This window comes from Gopherus evgoodei, unplaced genomic scaffold (assembly GCF_007399415.2).
Source record: "Gopherus evgoodei ecotype Sinaloan lineage unplaced genomic scaffold, rGopEvg1_v1.p scaffold_118_arrow_ctg1, whole genome shotgun sequence".
In the NCBI taxonomy this organism is placed as follows: domain Eukaryota; kingdom Metazoa; phylum Chordata; order Testudines; family Testudinidae; genus Gopherus; species Gopherus evgoodei.
This window is the reverse complement of record NW_022059781.1, coordinates 99,296-123,115: the sequence shown is the minus strand read 5'-3', so window position 1 is coordinate 123,115 and position 23,820 is coordinate 99,296. Positions and strand designations below refer to the sequence as shown.

At 67.6% G+C, this 23,820-nt stretch overlaps 3 protein-coding genes across 14 annotated transcripts; 1 reads left to right on the top strand and 2 right to left on the bottom strand.

The window, feature by feature from the left end:
- Positions 1-6: 6 nt before the first annotated feature.
- LOC115639760 lies at positions 7-17,017 on the bottom strand. 5 transcript variants are annotated; one of them, XM_030542713.1, is made up of 9 exons: positions 16,930-17,017; positions 2,659-2,860; positions 2,078-2,258; positions 1,768-1,913; positions 1,399-1,542; positions 1,179-1,259; positions 711-923; positions 216-352; positions 7-125 (listed from the first exon to the last, which is right to left on the bottom strand). In XM_030542713.1, exons 1-8 carry the CDS (start codon positions 16,953-16,955, stop codon positions 233-235), a joined length of 1,113 nt encoding a protein of 370 aa, XP_030398573.1. In that variant the 5' UTR covers positions 16,956-17,017; the 3' UTR covers positions 7-125; positions 216-232. The 5 variants fall into 5 exon arrangements, with proteins under 5 accessions (XP_030398573.1, XP_030398572.1, XP_030398577.1 ...); XM_030542712.1 differs by having other exon boundaries at positions 7-352; XM_030542717.1 differs by having other exon boundaries at positions 7-352; positions 1,768-1,874.
- A 578-nt stretch (positions 17,018-17,595) lies between these two features.
- Positions 17,596-21,353, bottom strand: LOC115639757 (zinc finger and BTB domain-containing protein 9-like). 8 transcript variants are annotated; one of them, XM_030542708.1, is made up of 2 exons: positions 21,118-21,353; positions 17,596-19,083 (listed from the first exon to the last, which is right to left on the bottom strand). In XM_030542708.1, the coding sequence occupies exon 2, from the start codon at positions 19,056-19,058 to the stop codon at positions 17,622-17,624; it is 1,437 nt and encodes a 478-aa protein (XP_030398568.1). In that variant the 5' UTR covers positions 19,059-19,083; positions 21,118-21,353; the 3' UTR covers positions 17,596-17,621. The 8 variants fall into 8 exon arrangements, with proteins under 8 accessions (XP_030398568.1, XP_030398566.1, XP_030398569.1 ...); XM_030542706.1 differs by lacking the exon at positions 21,118-21,353 and adding an exon at positions 21,020-21,107; XM_030542709.1 differs by lacking the exon at positions 21,118-21,353 and adding an exon at positions 21,080-21,102.
- On the top strand, positions 19,326-20,946 carry LOC115639753 (basic proline-rich protein-like). The gene is made up of 2 exons (XM_030542694.1): positions 19,326-19,359; positions 19,523-20,946. Exons 1-2 carry the CDS (start codon positions 19,326-19,328, stop codon positions 20,944-20,946), a joined length of 1,458 nt encoding a protein of 485 aa, XP_030398554.1.
- Positions 21,354-23,820: the final 2,467 nt, after the last annotated feature.

Genomic DNA, 23,820 nt, shown 5'->3' with positions numbered 1-23,820 from the left:
AGTTTATTAGATGCCAGCAGGTGCCCAGGGGTCTGGATACTCCAGGTCTCACAGAGGGGTGCAGGGAAGCTGGGAAGGGGAGCCTGGGGGTCCTGTGTTCCCAGACATCACAGAGGGCCATAGTCCTGATGGGGCAGAATCATGTGGGAGAGCCATAGATCAGAGGAACTGTAGATGGGGGGGGATTGTGACTCCCAGGTTTGTCCACTTCTCACCCTATCTCTGCTGGGGCTCAGTGCAGGTCCGCGATGTGGAGATTCCCTCCCACGCCAGCCACAGCCACCACCCGCCCACCAGGTGCTACTGCCACAGCCTGCACTGGTTTGTTGGGCAGCAGGATCTCGCCGAGCACCTGGAGACAAAAAGCATTTCACGCAGGACTAAGCACCCTGCTGCCCTGGCTCACACCACTCAATCCCTGGCCTCCCTCCACCCCACCCCTCCATTCTTGCTCACCGCCCCAACCTCCCTACTGTCCTTGCTCACATCATATCACATCACCCCACCCCTCCAACCACCCCCTCCCCTGCCCTGCTCCCCTGGCTCATACCACCCAAGGCCCCCAAACATCCCCCACCCTGTTCCCTGGCTCACACTGCTCCCCTACCCTCAAGGTGTAACCCAGTTCCACTAGCTCTCACTGTCATCCCCCCAAGTGGGGAATGCCTACTCCCCCTTTACTCCCAAGCAGGGTTAGTCCACCTTCTCACCTGGTTAGTGCCAGTGTGGATGGCGCTGGCTCCACTGGTGCCGCTGCCCCCAGCCACCACTATGTCCTGGTCACAGAACCGGGCTGCGTAGAGGAACTGGCCCTGTGTGGGGCCTCCAGGAAAGAGGAGGTTCTTCTGCAGTTGGGATGTCCGTAGATCCCAGAGCTGAAGTGCATTGTGGGGCACCCAGGAGCCAGTGAGCACGCAGTTACCCTGGGGTGAAAGGAGTCAGACTCAGATATAGGGCATTATCTCTCCCCCGGGGCACGCAGGAGCTGGTACCAGAGCATAGTTACCCTACATGGGTAAAGGTTACTTCTCCAGTGGGGATGGGGTATTGGAGAGCAGGTGACCCTGGTCCCAGAGCTATTGGTTCACAGTCAGCACAGACCAGCCCTGGCCAAGACTTTGCATGCCCACACAATGTAACTCATGCCCTCTGTCCCCCTGTCAGCTCCCACATCTCACCTGGATGTCAAGGCCTGGGCCACAGATGTGAGGCCCATTGATCACTCTCTGAGCCTCCTTTGCCATCCGCTTGTCCCAGATCTAGACACAGATAAGAGACAGGTAACAATGGTAGCATCCAGAACCCCTCCCCATTAGCGAGAGGCCACAGACACAGGCCCCGCTCCCCTTTTCTCCTGCTACCCCTCCATCCGTACCCACCCATAATGCAGGGCCTGACCTTCACACAGTCATCCCAGCCAGCTGTCAGGAACATATGGCGATCTTCAGGGTGAAAGCGGAGGGCAAAGATGCGGCGAGAGTGCCCACTGCTTGGTGTCACATCACCAGTCATGAAGTCAGGAGCCTGCAGAATGTGGGACAGCTGTGGGGAAGGGAAGCAGAATCTGGGTCATGGGGTGACTGGGGGACACAGCTGGGAGCAGGGGCAACACACGTACACTCCAACTCCAGGCCTGGCTCTTCCCCAAGACAGAACACACCATCCTTGCTGCCCACCCACAGTCCAGATAGAGCCCTTCCCTAGATACCACCCCTCCCCTCATATGTGCTGCCTGCACACTCCTCTGGCATGCCCCTCTCGACTCACCTGGTTGGTGTGGCTGTCATAGAGCCGAATATGTCGGTCCTTGCCAGCTGTGGCGTAGGTGCTGCCGTCCATGCAGAAATCCATGGCATTGATCTCATTCTCCTTCTCTGGGGTGGGACAGACACAGGGAGAGCAACCAGCAAGGGCTGTTACCCCAGCAACAAGGACAAAGGTGAGGAAGGGATTCCTCCAGCTCACCGACCCCTACACCACAGGGCCAGGGCTCCTGGCCCTTTCCTTGGGGAGAAGAGGGAAAGACCCACCCCCAGGCACATGGTGACAAGGTTCCCTATGGAATGTCTCCAGATACCTGTCATTGTTGCCAGCGGTGTCTCTGAGTCCATGCTGTAGAGAGAGATGATGCCGTCAGCCCCCACAGCCAGGAGCAGGCTGGGTCTCCCTGGGTGGTAGGCCAAGGCAGTGATCGCGTGGCGCGTACGGTGTCCTCGGAAAAGGGACAAGTGCAGGGAGGCTGTGGCCACGTTCACAATCTGAGTGCGACGGGGAAAATGGAGAATGGGATGGATGATGTGATGGGAACGGTGTTACACTCATCTCTGGTACCCCCTCCAACTCCATCCCAGTACCCACGTGGTCCAAATTCCCTTCCCCCCCACTACCTTCCAACCCCCTCCCAGTACCCATGCAGCCCTGTTACCCTTCAACCTCCCCTCCCCCGGTACCCTATAACCTCCCCGTACCTGCACAGCCCTGTTACCCCTCAACCTCCCATCCCCCCATTACCCTCCAACCCCAAGTGGCCCTGTTACCCTCCAACTCCTGCTTCCCCTCCGTTACCCTCAATCTCCTTCCTGGTACCCACTTGGCCTTTTTATCCTCCAACTCCCCTCCCCCTGGTACCGCCCCATAGTCCCCTTCTCCCCCCAGTACCTGCACGGCCCCGTTGCCAAACCCGGCTGCCAGGCACCCTCCAGCTGGAGCGAAGCGGAGGCTGTAGATCCCATGTGGGTCGCTGCTGAGTGGCACCTGGTACCTGATGCAGAGCTGTGCGGGGCCCTGGGCCGCCTCCTCCCTCTCCGTGCTGCGCGACTCTAGCAGTGCCCGCACCAGCCGCCGCCGTGCCATGGTGACTCTGCCCCCACACGGAGCAGTTAGCGGGATCACACAGCGATGGGCAGCGCAGGGGGGCCGTTATCGGGATAATACAGCGACAGGCAGAGTGGGGGGTGAGTGGTTACCAGGGTCATGGGGTGACGGGCATGGGGCGGGGGTTGGTTACTGGGGTCACGGGGTGACGGGCAGGGCGGGGGCAGTTACCGGGGTCACAGGGTGAGGGGCATGGGGCGGGGGGCGGTCACCAGGGTCACAGGGTGACAGGCACAGGGGGGTGGTTACCAGGGTCACGAGGTGATAGGCAGGGCGGGGGCGGTTACCGGTTGTCATGGGGTAGGGGGCGGTTACCGGGGTCACAGGGTGACGGGCAGGGTGGGGGCGGTTACCAGGGTGACGGGGTGACCGGCAGGGCGGGGAGCGGTTACCGGGGTCAAGGGGTGACAGGCATGGGGCAGGGGGCGGTTACCAGGGTCACAGAGTGACAGGCATGGGGGGGCGGTTACCGGGGTCACGGGGTGATAGGCATGGGGCAGGGGGCGGTTACTGGGGTCACGGGATGACGGGCACGGGGGGCGGTTACCAGGGTCACAAGGTGACGGGCAGGGCGGGGGCGGTTACTGGGGTCACGGGGTGATGGGCATGGGGTGGGGGGCGGTTACCGGGGTCACGGGGTGACGGGCAGGGCGGGGGCGGTTTCCGGGGTCACGGGGTGACAGGCCTGGGGTGGGGGGCGGTTACCAGGGTCACGGGGTGACGGGCAGGGCGGGGGCGATTACCGGGGTGACGGGCATGGGGCAGGGGATGGTTACTGGGGTCATGGGGTGATGGGCACGGGGGGGGCGGTTACCGGGGTGACGGGCTTCGGGGGGGTGGTTACCGGGGTCATGGGGCGATGGGCTCGGGGGGGGTGGTTACCGAGGTCACGGGCAGGGCAGGGGGCGGTTACCGGGGTCACGGAGTGATGGGCACGGGAGGGCGGTTACCGGGGTCATGGGGCGACGGGCTCGGGGGTGTGGTTACGGGGATCACGGGGTGACGGGCAGGGCAGGGGGCGGTTACCGGGGTCACGGGGTGATAGGCATGGGGCAGGGGGCGATTACTGGGGTCACGGAAAGACGGGCACGGGGGGGCGGTTACCAGTGTCACGAGGTGACGGGCAGGGCAGGGGAGGTTTCCGGGGTCACGGGGTGACAGGCCTGGGGCGGGGGGCGGTTACCAGGGTCACAGGGTGACGGGCAGGGCGGGGGCGATTACCGGGGTGACGGGCATGGGGCAGGGGATGGTTACTGGGGTCATGGGGTGATGGGCACGGGGGGGGTGGTTACCGAGGTCACGGGGTGACGGGCTTGGGGGCGTGGTTACCGGGGTCACGGAGTGACGGGCTCGGGGGGGGGGTAGTTACCGGGGTCACGGGGCGACGGGCTCGGGGGTGTGGTTACGGGGATCACGGGGTGACGGGCATGGGTAGGGGGCGGTTACCGGGGTGACAGGGTGACCGGCAGGGCGGGGGGTGGTTACTGGGGTCACAGGGTGACAGGCATGGGGCGGGGGGCGGTTACTGGGGTCACGGAGTGACGGGCTCGGGGGGGCGGTTACCGGGGTCACGGGCATGGCGCGGGGACGGTTACCGGGGTGATGGGCTCGGAGGGGGTGGTTACCGGGGTCACGGGCAGGGCAGGGGGCGGTTACCGGTGGTCACGGAGTGACGGGCATGGGGGCGCGGTTACCGGGGTCACGGAGTGACGGGATCGGGGGGGCGGTTACCGGGGTCACGGAGTGACGGGCTCGGGGGGGTGGTTACTGGGGTCACGGGCATGGCGCGGGGACGGTTACCGGGGTGATGGGCTCGGAGGGGGTGGTTACCGGGGTCACGGGCAGGGCAGGGGGCGGTTACCGGTGGTCACGGAGTGACGGGCATGAGGGGGCGGTTACCGGTGGTCACGGAGTGACGGGCATGGGGGCGCGGTTACCGGGGTCACGGAGTGACGGGCTCGGGGGGGGCGGTTACCGGGGTCACGGAGTGATGGGCGCGGGAGGGCGGTTACCGGGGTCACGGGGCGACGGGCAGGGCAGGAGCGGTTACCGTGGTGACAGGGTGACCGGCAGGGCGGGGGGTGGTTACCGGGGTCACGGAGTGACGGGCTCGGGGGGCGGTTACCGGGGTCACGGGCATGGTGCGGGGATGGTTACCGGGGTGATGGGCTCGGAGGGGGTGGTTACCGGGGTCACGGGCAGGGCAGGGGGCGGTTACCGGTGGTCACGGAGTGACGGGCATGGGGGGGCGGGTACCAGGGTCACGGAGTGACGGGCTCGGGGGGGCGGTTACCGGGGTCACGGAGTGACGGGCATGGGGGGGGCGGTTACCGGGGTCACGGAGTGATAGGCGCGGGAGGGCGGTTACCGGGGTCACGGGGCGACGGGCAGGGCGGGGGCGGTTACCGGGGTGACAGGGTGACCGGCAGGGCGGGGGGTGGTTACCGGTGTCACGGAGTGACGGGCTCGGGGGGCGGTTACCGGGGTCACGGGCATGGCGCGGGGACGGTTACCGGGGTGATGGGCTCGGAGGGGGTGGTTACCGGGGTCACGGGCAGGGCAGGGGGCGGTTACCGGTGGTCACGGAGTGACGGGCATGGGGGGGCGGTTACCGGGGTCACGGAGTGACGGGCTCGGGGGGGGCGGTTACCGGGGTCACGGAGTGACGGGCATGGGGGGGGCGGTTACCGGGGTCACGGAGTGATGGGCGCGGGAGGGCGGTTACCGGGGTCACGGGACGACGGGCAGGGCGGGGGCGGTTACCGGGGTGACAGGGTGACCGGCAGGGCGGGGGGTGGTTACCGGGGTCACGGAGTGACGGGCTCGGGGGGCGGTTTCCGGGGTCACGGGCATGGCGCAGGGACGGTTACCGGGGTGATGGGCTCGGAGGGGGTGGTTACCGGGGTCACGGGCAGGGCAGGGGGCGGTTACCGGTGGTCACGGAGTGACGGGCATGGGGGGGCGGTTACCGGGGTCAAGAGGTGACGGGCAGGGCGGGGGCGGTTTCCGGGGTCACGGGCATGGCGCGGGGACGGTTACCGGTGGTCACGGAGTGACGGGCATGGGGGGGCGGTTACCGGGGGTCACGAGGTGACGGGCAGGGCGGGAGTGGTTACTGGGGTCACGGGGTCACAGGCATGGGGCGGGGGGCGGTTACCGGGGTCACGGGGTGACGGGCAGGGCGGGGGCGGTTTCCGGGGTCACGGGCATGGCGCGGGGACGGTTACCGGGGTGATGGGCTCGGAGGGGGTGGTTACCGGGGTCACGGGCAGGGCAGGGGGCGGTTACCGGTGGTCACGGAGTGACGGGCATGGGGGGTGGTTACCGGGGTCACGAGGTGACGGGCAGGGCGGGGGTGGTTACTGGAGTCACGGGGTGACAGGCATGGGGCGGGGGGCGGTTACCGGGGTCACGGGGTGACGGGCAGGGGGGGGGGCGGTTTCCGGGGTCACGGGCATGGGGCGGGGACGGTTACCGGGGTGATGGGCTCGGAGGGGGTGGTTACCGGGGTCACGGGCAGGGCAGGGGGCGGTTACCGGTGGTCACGGAGTGACGGGCATGGGGGCGCGGTTACCGGGGTGACGGAGTGACGGGCTCGGGGGGGCGGTTACCGGGGTCACGGAGTGACGGGCATGGGGGGGGCGGTTACCGGGGTCACGGAGTGATGGGCGCGGGAGGGCGGTTACCGGGGTCACGGGGCGACGGGCAGGGCAGGGGCGGTTACCGGGGTGACAGGGTGACCGGCAGGGCGGGGGGGTGGTTACCGGGGTCACGGAGTGACGGGCTCGGGGGGCGGTTACCGGGGTCACGGGCATGGCGCGGGGACGGTTACCGGGGTGATGGGCTCGGAGGGGGTGGTTACCGGGGTCACGGGCAGGGCAGGGGGCGGTTACCGGTGGTCACGGAGTGACGGGCATGGGGGGGGCGGTTACCGGGGTCACGGAGTGACGGGCTCGGGGGGGCGGTTACCGGGGTCACGGAGTGACGGGCATGGGGGGCCGGTTACCGGGGTCACGGAGTGATAGGCGCGGGAGGGCGGTTACCGGGGTCACGGGGCGACGGGCAGGGCGGGGGCGGTTACCGGGGTGACAGGGTGACCGGCAGGGCGGGGGGTGGTTACCGGTGTCACGGAGTGACGGGCTCGGGGGGCGGTTACCGGGGTCACGGGCATGGCGCGGGGACGGTTACCGGGGTGATGGGCTCGGAGGGGGTGGTTACCGGGGTCACGGGCAGGGCAGGGGGCGGTTACCGGTGGTCACGGAGTGACGGGCATGGGGGGGCGGTTACCGGGGTCATGGAGTGACGGGCTCGGGGGGGCGGTTACCGGGGTCACGGAGTGACGGGCAGGGGGGGGGGGGTTACCAGGGTCACGGAGTGATGGGCGCGGGAGGGCGGTTACCGGGGTCACGGGACGACGGGCAGGGCGGGGGCGGTTACCGGGGTGACAGGGTGACCGGCAGGGCGGGGGGTGGTTACCGGGGTCACAGAGTGACGGGCTCGGGGGGCGGTTTCCGGGGTCACGGGCATGGCGCGGGGACGGTTACCGGGGTGATGGGCTCGGAGGGGGTGGTTACCGGGGTCACGGGCAGGGCAGGGGGCGGTTACCGGTGGTCACGGAGTGACGGGCATGGGGGGGCGGTTACCGGGGTCAAGAGGTGACGGGCAGGGCGGGGGCGGTTTCCGGGGTCACGGGCATGGCGCGGGGACGGTTACCGGTGGTCACGGAGTGACGGGCATGGGGGGGCGGTTACCGGGGGTCACGAGGTGACGGGCAGGGCGGGAGTGGTTACTGGGGTCACGGGGTCACAGGCATGGGGCGGGGGGCGGTTACCGGGGTCACGGGGTGACGGGCAGGGCGGGGGCGGTTTCCGGGGTCACGGGCATGGCGCGGGGACGGTTACCGGGGTGATGGGCTCGGAGGGGGTGGTTACCGGGGTCACGGGCAGGGCAGGGGGCGGTTACCGGTGGTCACGGAGTGACGGGCATGCGGGGGTGGTTACCGGGGTCACGAGGTGACGGGCAGGGCGGGGGTGGTTACTGGAGTCACGGGGTGACAGGCATGGGGCAGGGGGCGGTTACCGGGGTCACGGGGTGACGGGCAGGGCGGGGGCGGTTTCCGGGGTCACGGGCATGGCGCGGGGACGGTTACCGGGGTGATGGGCTCGGAGGGGGTGGTTACCGGGGTCACGGGCAGGGCAGGGGGCGGTTACCGGTGGTCACGGAGTGACGGGCATGGGGGCGCGGTTACCGGGGTGACGGAGTGACGGGCTCGGGGGGGCGGTTACCGGGGTCACGGAGTGACGGGCATGGGGGGGCGGTTACCGGGGTCACGGAGTGATGGGCGCGGGAGGGCGGTTACCGGGGTCACGGGGCGACGGGCAGGGCAGGGGCGGTTACCGGGGTGACAGGGTGACCGGCAGGGCGGGGGGTGGTTACCGGGGTCACGGAGTGATGGGCTCGGGGGGCGGTTACCGGGGTCACGGGCATGGCGCGGGGACGGTTACCGGGGTGATGGGCTCGGAGGGGGTGGTTACCGGGGTCACGGGCAGGGCAGGGGGCGGTTACCGGTGGTCACGGAGTGACGGGCATGGGGGGGCGGTTACCGGGGTCACGGAGTGACGGGCTCGGGGGGGCGGTTACCGGGGTCACGGAGTGACGGGCTCGGGGGGCGGTTACCGGGGTCACGGGCATGGCGCGGGGACGGTTACCGGGGTGATGGGCTCGGAGGGGGTGGTTACCGGGGTCACGGGCAGGGCAGGGGGGCGGTTACCGGTGGTCACGGAGTGACGGGCATGGGGGGGGCGGTTACCGGGGTCAAGAGGTGACGGGCAGGGCGGGGGCGGTTTCCGGGGTCACGGGCATGGCGCGGGGACGGTTACCGGTGGTCACGGAGTGACGGGCATGGGGGGGCGGTTACCGGGGTCACGAGGTGACGGGCAGGGCGGGAGTGGTTACTGGGGTCACGGGGTCACAGGCATGGGGCGGGGGGCGGTTACCGGGGTCACGGGGTGACGGGCAGGGCGGGGGCGGTTTCCGGGGTCACCGGCATGGCGCGGGGACGGTTACCGGGGTGATGGGCTCGGAGGGGGTGGTTACCGGGGTCACGGGCAGGGCAGGGGGCGGTTACCGGTGGTCACGGAGTGACGGGCATGCGGGGGTGGTTACCGGAGTCACGAGGTGACGGGCAGGGCGGGGGTGGTTACTGGAGTCACGGGGTGACAGGCATGGGGCAGGGGGCGGTTACCGGGGTCACGGGGGTGACGGGCAGGGCGGGGGCGGTTTCCGGGGTCACGGGCATGGCGCGGGGACGGTTACCGGGGTGATGGGCTCGGAGGGGGTGGTTACCGGGGTCACGGGCAGGGCAGGGGGCGGTTACCGGTGGTCACGGAGTGACGGGCATGGGGGCGCGGTTACCGGGGTGACGGAGTGACGGGCTCGGGGGGGCGGTTACCGGGGTCACGGAGTGACGGGCATGGGGGGGGCGGTTACCGGGGTCACGGAGTGATGGGCGCGGGAGGGCGGTTACCGGGGTCACGGGGCGACGGGCAGGGCAGGGGCGGTTACCGGGGTGACAGGGTGACCGGCAGGGCGGGGGGTGGTTACCGGGGTCACGGAGTGACGGGCTCGGGGGGCGGTTACCGGGGTCACGGGCATGGCGCGGGGACGGTTACCGGGGTGATGGGCTCGGAGGGGGTGGTTACCGGGGTCACGGGCAGGGCAGGGGGCGGTTACCGGTGGTCACGGAGTGACGGGCATGGGGGGGCGGTTACCGGGGTCATGGAGTGACGGGCTCGGGGGGCGGTTACCGGGGTCACGGAGTGACGGGCATGGGGGGGCGGTTACCGGGGTCACGGAGTGATGGGCGCGGGAGGGCGGTTACCGGGGTCACGGGACGACGGGCAGGGCGGGGGCGGTTACCGGGGTGACAGGGTGACCGGCAGGGCGGGGGGTGGTTACCGGGGTCACGGAGTGACGGGCTCGGGGGGCGGTTTCCGGGGTCACGGGCATGGCGCGGGGACGGTTATCGGGGTGATGGGCTCGGAGGGGGTGGTTACCGGGGTCACGGGCAGGGCAGGGGGCGGTTACCGGTGGTCACGGAGTGACGGGCATGGGGGGGCGGTTACCGGGGTCAAGAGGTGACGGGCAGGGCGGGGGCGGTTTCCGGGGTCACGGGCATGGCGCGGGGACGGTTACCGGTGGTCACGGAGTGACGGGCATGGGGGGGCGGTTACCGGGGGTCACGAGGTGACGGGCAGGGCGGGAGTGGTTACTGGGGTCACGGGGTCACAGGCATGGGGCGGGGGGCGGTTACCGGCGTCACGGGGTGACGGGCAGGGCGGGGGCGGTTTCCGGGGTCACGGGCATGGCGCGGGGACGGTTACTGGGGTGATGGGCTCGGAGGGGGTGGTTACCGGGGTCACGGGCAGGGCAGGGGGCGGTTACCGGTGGTCACGGAGTGACGGGCATGGGGGGGTGGTTACCGGGGTCACGAGGTGACGGGCAGGGCGGGGGTGGTTACTGGAGTCACGGGGTGACAGGCATGGGGCGGGGGGGCGGTTACCGGGGTCACGGGGTGACGGGCAGGGCGGGGGCGGTTTCCGGGGTCACGGGCATGGCGCGGGGACGGTTACCGGGGTGATGGGCTCGGAGGGGGTGGTTACCGGGGTCACGGGCAGGGCAGGGGGCGGTTACCGGTGGTCACGGAGTGACGGGCATGGGGGGGGCGGTTACCGGGGTCACGAGGTGACGGGCAGGGCGGGGGGCGGTTTCCGGGATCACGGGCATGGCGCGGGGACGGTTACCGGGGTGATGGGCTCGGAGGGGGTGGTTACCGGGGTCACGGGCATGGGGGGGCGGTTACCGGGGTCACGAGGTGACGGGCAGGGCGGGGGTGGTTACTGGGGTCACGGGGTGACAGGCATGGGGCGGGGGGCGGTTACCGGGGTCACGGGGTGACAGGCAGGGCGGGGGTGGTTTCCGGGGTCACGGGCATGGCGCGGGGACGGTTACTGGGGTGATGGGCTCGGAGGGGGTGGTTACCGGGGTCACGGGCAGGGCAGGGGGCAGTTACCGGTGGTCACGGAGTGACGGGCATGGGGGGGGCGGTTACCGGGGTCACGAGGTGACGGGCAGGGCGGGGGTGGTTACTGGGGTCACGGGGTGACAGGCATGGGGCGGGGGGCGGTTACCGGGGTCACGGGGTGACGGGCAGGGCGGGGGCGGTTTCCGGGGTCACGGGCATGGCGCGGCGACGGTTACCGGGGTGTTGGGCTCGGAGGGGGTGGTTACCGGGGTCACGGGCAGGGCAGGGGGCGGTTACCGGTGGTCACGGAGTGACGGGCATGGGGGGGGCGGTTACCGGGGTCACGAGGTGACGGGCAGGGCGGGGGTGGTTACTGGGGTCACGGGGTGACAGGCATGGGGCTGGGGGCGGTTACCGGGGTCACGGGGTGACGGGCAGGGCGGGGGCGGTTTCCGGGGTCACGGGCATGGCGCGGGGACGGTTACCGGGGTGATGGGCTCGGAGGGGGTGGTTACCGGGGTCACGGGCAGGGCAGGGGGCGGTTACCGGTGGTCACGGAGTGACGGGCATGGGGGGGTGGTTACCGGGGTCACGAGGTGACGGGCAGGGCGGGGGTGGTTACTGGGGTCACGGGGTGACAGGCATGGGGCGGGGGGCAGTTACCGGGGTCACGGGGTGACGGGCAGGGCGGGGGCGGTTTCCGGGGTCACAGGCATGGCGCGGGGACGGTTACCGGGGTGATGGGCTCGGAGGGGGTGGTTACCGGGGTCACGGGCAGGGCAGGGGGCGGTTACCGGTGGTCACGGAGTGACGGGCATGGGGGGGCGGTTACCGGGGTCACGAGGTGACGGGCAGGGCGGGGGTGGTTACTGGGGTCACGGGGTGACAGGCATGGGGCGGGGGGCAGTTACCGGGGTCACGGGGTGACGGGCAGGGCGGGGGCAGTTTCCGGGGTCACGGGCATGGCGCGGGGACGGTTACCGGGGTGATGGGCTCGGAGGGGGTGGTTACCGGGGTCACGGGCAGGGCAGGGGGCGGTTACCGGGGTCACGGGCAGGGCAGGGGGCGGTTACCGGGGTCACGGGGTGACGGGCAGGGCAGGGGCGGTTTCCGGGGTCACGGGCATGGCGCGGGGACGGTTACCGGGGTGATGGGCTCGGAGGGGGTGGTTACCGGGGTCACGGGCAGGACGGGGGCGGTTACCGGGGTCACCGGGCGATGGGCTCTTGCGGGTGGTTACCAGGGTCACGGGCAGGACGGGGGCGGTTACCGGGGTCACGGGCATGGCGCGGGGACGGTTACCGGGGTGATGGGCTCTTGCGGGTGGTTACCAGGGTCACGGGCAGGACGGGGGCGGTTACCGGGGTCACGGAGTGATGGGCGCGGAAGGGCGGTTACCGGGGTCACGGGCACGGGGGGGTGGTTACCGGGGTTACGAGGATCCCCCTCCCCTTTCTTCGCTTCCACCGGGCCCCGGGGTTGAGTCAAACTGTTGCCATGGCAACAGCTTCCTGAGCCAGCCTTCTGATCGGCTGAGCCAGCCTCCCTGCACGAGGATTGGACGAGCGCTGAGACACGCCCCCCGTGCTCTTCTGATTGGCGGGAGGATCCGAAGCGGCGCTGCGATTGGCCCGAAAGCCCCGTGTCCAGCGGGGGCGAGGCCACGATTCAGCCCCGGGATCCCGTCGATGGGTTCCCACAGGGGGGCAAAGATCGCGGCCAGAGTCCTCGCTATTACAGGGGTGTATGGGGGGCAGGAGAGTATGGGGGTAAGACGGGGCAGGGGGCGTATGGGAGGCAGGGATGTATGGGGCTAAGACGGGGGCAGGGGTGTATGGGGGGCAGGAGAGTATGGGGGTAAGACGGGGCAGGGGGTGTATGGGGGTAAGAGGGGGCTGGGGTATATGGGGGCAGGAGTGTATAGGGGTAAGATGGGGCAGGGGTGTATGGGGTAAGAGGGCGCGGTAAGGGGGGCAGGGGGCGTATGGGAGACAGGGGTGTATGGCGGTGAGATGGGGCAGTCGGTGTATGGGGGCAAAAGGGGGCAGGGGTGTATGGGATAAGAGGGCAGGGGTGTATGGGGGTAAGACGGGGCAGGGGTGTATGGGGTAAGAGGGCGCGGTAAGGGGCGTATGGGAGGCAGGGGTGTATGGCGGTGAGACGGGGCAGTCGGTGTATGGGGGCAAAAGGGGGCAGGGGTTTATGGGATAAGAGGGTAGGGGTGTATGGGGGTAAGACGGGGCAGGGGGTATATGGGGGCAGGAGTGTATGGGGTAAGACAGGGCAGAGAGTGTATCGGGTAAGAGGGTGGGGGTAAGGGGGGGCAGGGGGCATATGAGAGGCAGGGGGTGTATGGGGGTAAGACGGGGCAGGGGGTGTATGGGGGTAAGTGGGGGCTGGGGGTATATGGGGGCAGGAGTGTATAGGGGTAAGACGGGGCAGGGGTGTATGGGGTAAGAGGGCGCAGTAAGGGGGGCAGGGGGCGTATGGGAGGCAGGGGTGTATGGCGGTGAGATGGGGCAGTCGGTGTATGAGGGCAAAAGGGGGCAGGGGTGTATGGGATAAGAGGGCAGGGGGCAGGGGGTGTATGGGAGGCAGGGGTGTATGGAGGTAAGACGGGGCGGGGGTGTATGGGGGTAGGAGTGTATAGGGGTAAGACGGGGCAGAGGGTGTATGGGGTAAGAGGGCGGGGGCAAGGGGCATATGGAGGTAAGACGGGGCGGGGGTGTATGGGGGTAGGAGTGTATAGGGGTAAGACGGGGCAGAGGGTGTATGGGGTAAGAGGGCGGGGGCAAGGGGCGTATGGGAGGCAGGGGCGTATAGGGGTAAGACAGGGCAGAGGGTGTATGGGGTAAGAGGGCGGGGGCATGGGGCGTATGGGAGGCAGGGGTGTATAGGGGTAAGAGGGGGCTGGGGGTATATGAGGACAGGAGTGTATGGGGGTGAGACAGGGCAGGGGGTGTATGGGATAAGAGGGCAGGGCGTGTATGGGGGGAGGCACCCATGGAGGGGGCAGAGGAATACAGGGCAGGTGCCCAAGGATGAAGTGGGTATCAGGGATGGGGTTTGGCCCTTTTCCCATCTGTGGCAGCCCTGAGAAGGTCAAAATGAAACTCTTGCAAATCTGCTTAGATTCCATAGCAAAATTTTATACAATATAGATATTTGGGTTTGTACAACTGCTACACACAAGAACCCTGCGCTAATTGGTTCATGCCCCTCTCCACAGAACTCTCCCTGTATGATCCCCTCCATGCTAGAGTTTCTGAACCATCCTTGGGTCCCAAGGCAAGATTGAGCTTCCCCCAGCCCTCCCCTCAGGGAAGGGATCCCACCAGTCTGTCAGAGACAGGGGATTGTTTCAGAGCTCCTGGGCCAGTGACTCTCAGCTCTCTCCATTTGGATCCCCCTACGTCAGGGGTTCTAACTGGGGGTCGGGACCCCTCAAGGGGTTGTGAGGTTATTACATAGGGGGGTTGTGAGCCGTTATCTTCCACCCCAAACCCCATTTTGCCTCCAGCATTTATAATGGTGTTAAATATATTAAAAAGTGTTTTTAAATTTAGGGTTAGTACAAAAGTTTGATAACCACTGCCCTACATGTTCCCTTCGCCCTAGTCCTTGGCACTGGCAACCTTCAGACATTAGTAGTTACAACCCTATCTCCTCCCCAGCCATCACTTTGCTGAGATGGCCAGATTCAGCTCAATCTCCCCCCAGCAGGGACAAAAGAAAACATGCAGAAAACTGAAGCTACTTGGGTCAGAAATGCTTGGTCTGTATGGACCCCCTGCTAGAGCAGCACCCTGCTCTGGAACAAGCTAATCTCATTCACATCCACACGGAGTGTTCCTGAGCTAGTCAACAAGGAAGAAATTAAAATCCTTGAACCCAACCCAGAGGCTACAGAATGTTAGGAACCATTAGTAAAGGGATAGATAATAAGACAGAAAATGTCATAATGCCACTAAATAAATCCACAGTACAGCCACACTTTGAATGCTGTGTGCAATTCTGGTCCCCTTTCTCAAAAGATATATTAGAATTGCAAAAAGTATAGAAAAGGACTAAAAAAAAAAAGATCAGGGGTATGGATCAGTTTCCATATGAAGAGAAAGTAAAAAGATTGGGATTGTTCAGCTTAGAAAAGAGACAACTAAGGTGGGATATGATATAGGTCTATAAAATCATGAATGGTATGGAGAAAGTGAATAAGGAAATCTTATTTACTCATTCCCGTGACACAAGAACTAGGGGTCACCCAATGAAATTAAATAGGCAACAGATTTAAAAACAAACAAAAGGAAGTATTTCTTCACACAATACACAGACAACCTGTGGAACTCATTGCCAGGGTATGTTGTGAAGGCCAAAAGTATAACTGGGTTGAAAAAAGAACTAGATAAGTTCCTGGAGGACAGGTCCATCAATGGCTGTGAGCCAAGATAATCAGGGATACAACCCCATGCTCTGGGTGTCCCTAAACCTCTGACTACCAGAAGCTGGGACTGGATGAGAGAGGATGGCCCTTGATAAATTGCCCTGTTATATTAATTCCCTCTGAAGCATCTGGCACCAGCCACTGTCACAAGACAGGATATGGGGTTAGATGGACCAATGGTCTGACGCAGCATGGCTGTTCTTATGTTCTTAACCACCAATAGCAGAGGCTGCGGTGAAGAGATGTGTGTGCACAGCCCATGCAGGGAGACCCAGGGAGGTGCATACACTTAAAAACAAGGGAATGGCTTTCCCTCTTTGGCTGAGTGAGAAGGCTCAAGGTGTTATTCAAGGAAACAGATTCCCACTCAAGCCAGTGATGCCAGTGGCAAAGGGCATGAACCACGGCAGGGAACTGGTGGGAAGAAGAGGGCAAATAAAACAAGCCCAATAAGAAACACACCCACAGCAGGAAACCAGGGACAAGAATGGGTGAGGCTGCTGAAGCCAGAAGACTTGGAGAAGTCAAGCAGACTAAGGGGATTGCAGAGGGGCTGACAACCCCACCCCCACATGGGTTACGGTGGAAGTGACCCAGGGACTTCAGCTCCACAAAACTGACCTCTGCCGCTTGCTCTGAACATGTCACTCTGCCACCTGCTTTGTGCACCAGCCATTAGAAGGGTGGGCAAAGACCCACACTCTCTAGTGTACAGCACATTCACACCAGCCTCTACCCCTATCCCCAACCTTGTGCTGTGGCTCACAGGGGAATCTGAGTCCCTAGGCCTGGGATGTGCCTCACAGCACAATGAAGGGGTTGGGAATGGAGTGGCTGAGCTGCTCTGGCAGGAGGGGGAGCTCACACTGGGCCTGGTTTGAATGAGGGTGGTGGACCAGGGAGCCTGGGCAAAACCACTAGAGTTATATGACCATGGCTCCCACAATGAGCTTTCCCCATCCTGCCCATGCATGCCATGGTGCTGGGGTTGGTAGCCTCCAGATTACTGACCTAGCCAGTGACTGCAAGAGAAGAGAGTTATGTCTGTATCAAATGGGGAACTGCATTTGGCTTTGATTTCTGTTTATGTGCCTCTCTCTCATTCTGTGCACCGTGTAGAAAAGCTTGCCTGACTTCGACACAGCCAGTCTATTCCAGACACTGCCCTGCCAGGGAAAGGACCATCAATGACTGGACCATCAAGGCCCATCAACTTTGGATGATTCAAAGACTGGCCCAGTTCAGGAGCAATGGTTTTCTTCACTGGGCCTCACAGGGCATGGGGTTGGAATATCCTAGACTGGACACATGGTCCAGAAGGGTCAGAGACTAGGTTTAAGGGGAATGCTCCTGGAGAAGGGCGGGCTGCCCTGCCATACTCCACAAGACAGGATTGAAGGGAAGAAGGCAGTAGGGACTCGGCCTTGTCTGGGTCACTGACCAGAACTCAGTCTCGCAGGAGTGAGATCAGACAAGAGGGCAGAGCTCAGGACGGTGGTTTGCACAGATCTGTAACACTCCGCTGCTTTAAGAGTAAAGTGTCTGTGATTAAGAAATCACTTTGCTGAGCCTGTGTTTTTTGCTCACCTACCTTATTGTCCCTAAGGGGTTAGTCATCTGCCCTGAGCACCCACAGCAAGGTGGATTCTGAGGGAATGTCTACAAGCAGTTGAGGGCTGGAGAAGGCTGAGGTGCTGGTTTTGGTGGCTAGGGTGATTGGGCTGCAGATTCCCACATCCCAAGGAAAGGTAGCAGCCATGGAATCCACACCTGGGAGTGTGCCTTATAAACCCAGAGGCAGGAACAGTGACACAGCTCTGCTCAGACTCAGCTGAGTGAAGAATATGTGGGATCCAGCAGTTGAGTCCGCTCACAACAGAGCTGTATTCTTTCAGAGGAGGGCAAGGCCAGACTGGGAATAGGGATGTAATATGGCTGTTAATCCCTAGCCTTGAGGTTCCCATTAGCCTCTTGCTCCATCCTCCTGCCCTGAGCTCCAACATTAGCCTGGGGCATCTCCCCTCCTTTGACCCATGGCAGGTTCTGTATGTCAGAAACACTAAGCCATGAAGCAGCATGGGGAGCTAACATGCTGGGGCCAAATCCCCTGGTCTGCCCAGCTCTCATTTGTGTCCTTTCATGTTTTGGTGTCCCCGGGGCCCTGGAGCAGGTTACCAAGCTCAGGAGGGCAGATCCGCAAGGATTCAGAGCAACAGAGCTCAGGGGCTAGATCAGGCCTAGAGAAGGCTGGCAGGAGTCCTCCACTCAGTGCCATCCCAGGTTTTATTTGTAGGTCCAGCAAGCAGTGGCCCAGCCCTGGCCCTTGCACAGCTCCTTGTGCTTGAGGAAGCAGTTCTGCACACGGAACTTGCGCCCACAGTCCTCGCATGAATACAGGTTCCCATCGTGGGTCTTCATGTGCTCCGTCAGGTGGTGTTTCAGCTTGAACTTCTTGTTGCAGACGGAACAGCCAAAGGGGCGCAGACTGAAGGTCAGCATGATGTGCCGGTCACGCTTAGGCTTGACAGCAAAGCGCTTGCCACACAGGCAGCCAAACTTCTTTCCATCAGGTGCCGTCACAATCTTAACAGGCGCATGCACCACCTGGCCATGCACTGCATGGGCAATGATCTCATTTCCATGTAGGTCCACTGGCTTCCAGGAGCTCTGGGGGAACCCGGCCTCTTCAGTGGAGAGGGGCTGGGCCTTAATGGTGAAGCCAGGGGCAGTGATGGAGGAGGAGGAGGCGGCACCAGTGCCTGCAGCAGGGATTATGTAGCTAACTTCACTGCTTGGCTGGAACTCCGCCTGGCACAGGCCCTGAACCTCAGCCATGCCCAACGCCCGCCCCTGTGCCAGCGACTTGAGAAAGCTGGCCTCACCTGCAGCACTCACACCACCTCCCAGTGCTGCCACTGCTGCCTCGTCAGGGTCAAAGCGCTCCTGCTTGATATAGAAGATCTTGGGGTGGTCACGGGGGCCACGAAAGGCACTGTCCAGCTCCCCTGAAGATGGCCCCTTGGAGCCACCTCTGCCACCACCCTCTTCATCTTCCTCCAGTACAATCTTCACAGCCTTGTCCATTGAGCCGCTACAGATCTGGGCCTGATGGTCCTCCTCCTCCTCTTCCTCCTCCTCTTCCTCCTGTGACACCCGGATCTTCATCACCTCATTGTCGAGGCAGCCTGGAGCTGCCCGGCCTGATGACACCCCACCATGCCCTGGCCCCTCTGAGCTGCTGCCCCCTGGTTCCCCGTCGTCCTTCACGGCAAAATAATTGCTGCTACTGGGAGACTGGCTCTCGCTTGCCCGGCTGGACCAGGGGCGGCAGGGTCCCCCCTCCAGCTCTTTAAGGATCTCAGAGCACTGGTCCACCACCTGCCACATCTGCAGCCCGCTGGCCACCAGCAGGTGACTGGGCAGTGCCTCCATCAGCAGCTTGAGACGGCCAGAGTAGATGAGCTGCAGCAAATTCTCAAAGGCCTCTGGCTCAATGACGCTGGGCAGCACAATGCAGTTGGTGTCGTTGAGGAGCAGCTTGTCATGGAAGTAGGGCGAGGAGGCGGCCAGCACACTCTTGTGAGCCTGGAAGACCTGGCCCTGCACGTGGATGGAGATGTCGCAGAATTTGCCCTCCAGGCGGTGCTTGTTGAGTGATTCCAGCAGCACCGCAGCATAGTGCGGGAACTCAATCTGGATGCTGCGGGTCTCTGGCTCCATGGCACAGCCTGCCCAAGGCAGGTCACTACAAAGGGAGAGACAGGGAGTGAAGGATGCTGAGGCTAAAAAAACCTCCCCACCCATAGTGCTGCCTGCCACAGGGATGGAGAGCAACTGCAAGGGGAGGAGCAGAATGAGGGGAAAGGCTGGAGCCCCAAGAAACCCCCACCCCCGGCACTGCCTGCTGCAGGAGGAAAATGTCAATGGAGCAGGACAGATGAGGTGCTCGGGCCCAGAGAACACCCCACAACCCACCCTTTCCATGGCATGGCCTGTTACAGGAGAGCGCTGGTGCAGAGTGGTCGGGGTTCGTTACTGGGCCTTCAACCCTCCCACCCCCACTGGGGGCTCACGGGCCCGACAGGGGGTCGAATGAGAGTTCGCAGCCCAGGACCCTGGGAGCGGGGACCCTCAACCCCCCTCCCAGAGCAGTGCCCCCGGGAGCTCCCTACCCCGCTTCCCAGCACCGCGACCCCACAGCACAGTCTGCCAGCCCCACGGCGGGTCACTCCCACCCAGCAGCGCCTACCGGCGGCCAGCGGTGCCCCAGGGCGCGTCCCAGCAGCGAGGTCTGCTCGGGCCAACCGAGAGCGAGCCCCGGGAAACCCCGCCCCCACCGCCCGGGCCAACCGAGAGCGAGCCGGAAACCCCGCCCCCACCGCCCGGGCCAGCCGAGAGCGAGCCCCGGGAAACCCCGCCCCCACCGCCCGGGCCAGCCGAGAGCGAGCCCCGGGAAACCCCGCCCCCACCGCCCGGGCCAGCCGAGAGCGAGTCCCGGGAAACCCCGCCCCCACCGCCCCGGCCAGCCGAGAGCGAGTCCCGGGAAACCCCGCCCCCACCGCCCGGGCCAGCCGAGAGCGAGCCCCGGGAAACCCCGCCCCCACCGCCCGGGCCAACCGAGAGCGAGCCGGAAACCCCGCCCCCACCGCCCGGGCCAGCCGAGAGCGAGCCCCGGGAAACCCCGCCCCCACCGCCCGGGCCAGCCGAGAGCGAGCCCCGGGAAACCCCGCCCCCACCGCCCGGGCCAGCCGAGAGCGAGCCGGAAACCCCGCCCCCACCGCCCGGGCCAGCCGAGAGCGAGTCCCGGGAAACCCCGCCCCCACCGCCCCGGCCAGCCGAGAGCGAGTCCCGGGAAACCCCGCCCCCACCGCCCGGGCCAGCCGAGAGCGAGTCCCGGGAAACCCCGCCCCCACCGCCCCGGCCAGCCGAGAGCGAGTCCCGGGAAACCCCGCCCCCACCGCCCGGGCCAACCGAGAGCGAGTCCCGGGAAACCCCGCCCCCACCGCCCCGGCCAGCCGAGAGCGAGTCCCGGGAAACCCCGCCCCCACCGCCCGGGCCAGCCGAGAGCGAGCCCCGGGAAACCCCGCCCCCACCGCCCGGGCCAACAGAGAGCGAGCCGGAAACCCCGCCCCCACCGCCCGGGCCAACCGAGAGCGAGCCGGAAACCCCGCCCCCACCGCCCGGGCCAGCCGAGAGCGAGCCGGAAACCCCGCCCCCACCGCCCGGGCCAGCCGAGAGCGAGCCGGAAACCCCGCCCCCACCGCCCGGGCCAACCGAGAGCGAGCCGGAAACCCCGCCCCCACCGCCCGGGCCAACAGAGAGCGAGCCCCGGGAAACCCCGCCCCCACCGCCCGGGCCAACCGAGAGCGACCCGGAAACCCCGCCCCCACCGCCCGGGCCAGCCGAGAGCGAGCCGGAAACCCCGCCCCCACCGCACGGGCCAACCGAGAGCGAGCCCCGGAAACCCCGCCCCCACCGCCCGGGCCAGCCGAGAGCGAGCCGGAAACCCCGCCCCCACCGCCCGGGCCAGCCGAGAGCGAGCCGGAAACCCCTCCTACTCTACTGGGTCACGAGGCAAGCGCGGAAGGACACTCACCCCCACCCCTAAGCGAGCCTGGCCCCTCCCCCACACAGCATCCTCCCCGAGTGCCCCCCAGCACGTGGCCAGCCAGCCAACCAACCGCTGCCCGAGCGCGAGCCACCTCCAGACCCTGCCACCCGCGGGCCAACCAAGAGCTGACCCTGGGGCTCCGCCTCAGCCAACCGGCGCTCGGCTCACCCCGGGACACGCCCTGCGCTGCCCGACGCAGGCCAGAGATCGGCCACCCAGCGTCGCACCCTGGCAGACGGAGCCGCCGATTGGTGGGCTCCTGATCTTCCTCCAGCCAATCACGAGACCGGCGTTTGGCTAGTAGTCGGGCGCCCCTCTCGTCCCGCACTCTGATTGGCCAGAGGTGGGAGGGTTCTGTGATTGGTCGGGGCGACGCTGAGAGCCAGGCCCATCCCACGGGGGCTCTGCGCTGGGCCGGGAAAACCCGCTCTGCCCCTTCCCAGGCGCCATAGTGCGCTGGGCGCCCCCCCCCACCCCCCGGAGGTCCTGCTCCCGGGCCGCGCCCTGCGCCCCCCCAGAGCTCCCCCCCCGGGCCGTGCCCTGCGCCGCCCCGGAGCTCCCCCCCGGGCCGCGCCCTGCGCCCCCCCGGAGCTCCCCCCCCGGGCCGCGCCCTGCGCCCCCCTGGAGCTCCCCCCCCCGGGCCGCGCCCTGCGCCCCCCTGGAGCTCCCCCCCCCGGGCCGCGCCCTGCGCCACCCCAGAGCTCCTGCTCCCGGGCCGCGCCCTGCGCCCCCCCGGAGCTCCCCCCCCGGGCCGCGCCCTGCGCCCCCCTGGAGCTCCTGCTCCCGGGCCGCGCCCTGCGCCCCCCCAGAGCTCCCCCCCCGGGCCGTGCCCTGCGCCGCCCCGGAGCTCCCCCCCGGGCCGTGCCCTGCGCCCCCCTGGAGCTCGCCCCCCCGGGCCGTGCCCTGCGCCCCCCTGGAGCTCGCCCCCCCGGGCCGTGCCCTGCGCCACCCCAGAGCTCCTGCTCCCGGGCCGCGCCCTGCGCCCCCCCGGAGCTCCCCCCCCGGGCCGCGCCCTGCGCCCCCCTGGAGCTCCTGCTCCCGGGCCTCGCCCTGCGACCCCCCGGAGCTCCCCCCCGGCCGGGCCCTGCACCCCCCCCCCCGGAGCTCCTGCTCCCGGGCCGCGCCCTGCGCCCCCCCGGAGCTCCCCCCCCCCGGGCCGTGCCCTGCGCCCCCCCAACCTTCCCTTCCCAGGCCGTGCTCTGCGACCCCCCGGAGCTTCCCCCCACCGGGCCGTGCCCTGCGACCCCCCCGACCTTCCCTTCCCGGGCCGTGCTCTGCGACCCCCCGGAGCTCCCCCCCACCGGGCCGTGCCCTGCGACCCCCCGACCTTCCCTTCCCGGGCCGTGCCCTGCGACCCCCCGGAGCTCCCCCTCACCGGGCCGTGCCCTGCGACCCCCCCGACCTTCCCTTCCCGGGCCGTGTCCTGCGCCCCCCCGGAGCTCTCCCCCCCGGGCCGTGCCCTGAGCCCCCCCGGAGCTCCTGCTCCCGGGCCGCGCCCTGCACCCCCCCCCCGAGCTCCTGCTCCCGGGCCGCGCCCTGCATCCCCCCCCGGAGCTCCTGCTCCCGGGCCCCGCCCTGCGCCCCCGCGGAGCTCCCCCCCGGGCCGTGCCCTGCGCCCCCCCCCCGGAGCTCCCCCCGCGCAGGGCAAGACCCCCCGACCTTCCCTTCCTGGGCCGTGCCCTGCGCCCCCCCGGAGCTCCCCCCCGGGCCGTGCCCTGCGCCCCCCCCCCGGGCCGCGCCCTGCGCCCCCCGAGCTCCCCCCCCCCGGGCCGTGCCCTGCGCCACCCCAACCTTCCCTTCCCGGGCCGCGCCCTGCGCCCCCCCGGAGCCCCCCCCCCGGGCCGTGCCCTGCGCCCCCCCGGACCTCCCCCCCGGACCGTGCCCTGCACCCCCCCGGAGCTTCCTCCCCCGGGCCGTGCTCTGCGCCCCCCCGGACCTCCCCCCCGGGCCGTGCCCTGCGTCCCCCCGGAGCTCCTGCTCCCGGGCCGCGCCCTGCGCCCCCCCGGAGCTCCCCCCCCGGGCCGCGCCCTGCGCCCCCCTGCAGCTCCTGCTCCCTGGCCGCGCCCTGCGACCCCCCGGAGCTCCCCCCCCCGGCCGTGCCCTGCACACCCCCCCCCAGCTCCTGCTCCCGGGCCGCGCCCTGCGACCCCCCGGAGCTCCCCCCCCGGGCCGTGCCCTGCGCCCCCCCAACGTTCCCTTCCCGGGCTGTGCTCTGCGACCCCCCGGAGCTCCCCCCCCGGGCCGTGCCCTGCGCCCCCCCCGACCTTCCCTTCCTGGGCCGTGCCCTGCGACCCCCCGGAGCTCCCCCCCATCGGGCCGTGCCCTGCGACCCCCCGACCTTCCCTTCCCGGGCCGTGCCCTGCGACCCCCCGGAACTCCCCCCCACCGGGCCGTGCCCTGCGACCCCCCGACCTTCCCTTCCCGGGCCGTGCCCTGCGCCCCCCCGGAGCTCCTGCTCCTGGGCCGCGCCCTGCGCCCCCCGGAGCTCCCCCCTGGGCCGTGCTCTGCGCCCCCCCGGAGCTCCTGCTCCCGGGCCGTGCCCTGCACCCCCCCCGGGCCGCGCCCTGCGCCCCCCCCGGAGCTCCCCCCCCCCCGGGCCGTGCCCTGCGCCCCCCTGGAGCTCTCCCCCCCGGGCCGTGCCCTGCGCCCCCCCGACCTTCCCTTCCCGGGCCGTGCTCTGCGACCCCCCGGAGCTCCGCCCCCCCCGGGCCGTGCCCTGCGCCCCCCTGGAGCTCTCCCCTCCGGGCCGTGCCCTGCGCCCCCCCGGAGCCCCCCCCGGGCCGTGTCCTGCACCCCCCCCGGAGCTCCCCCCCCGGGCCGTGTCCTGCGCCCCCCCCGGAGCTCCCCCCCCCGGGCCGTGTCCTGCGCCCC

Coding starts and splice junctions, on each gene's coding strand:
- LOC115639753 (XM_030542694.1), top strand. CDS start 19,326: ATGGCCTGTTACAGGAGAGCGCTGGTGCAGAGTG. Junction 19,360..19,522: donor GAGAGCGCTGGTGCAGAGTG/GTCGGGGTTCGT, acceptor CCCGCTTCCCAG/CACCGCGACCCCACAGCACA.
- LOC115639760 (XM_030542712.1), bottom strand. CDS start 16,955: ATGACTAACCCCTTAGGGACAATAAG. Junction 2,861..16,929: donor AACCCCTTAGGGACAATAAG/GTAGGTGAGCAA, acceptor GTGTGGGGGCAG/AGTCACCATGGCACGGCGGC. Junction 1,914..2,077: donor ACCGCTGGCAACAATGACAG/GTATCTGGAGAC, acceptor CTGGGGTAACAG/CCCTTGCTGGTTGCTCTCCC.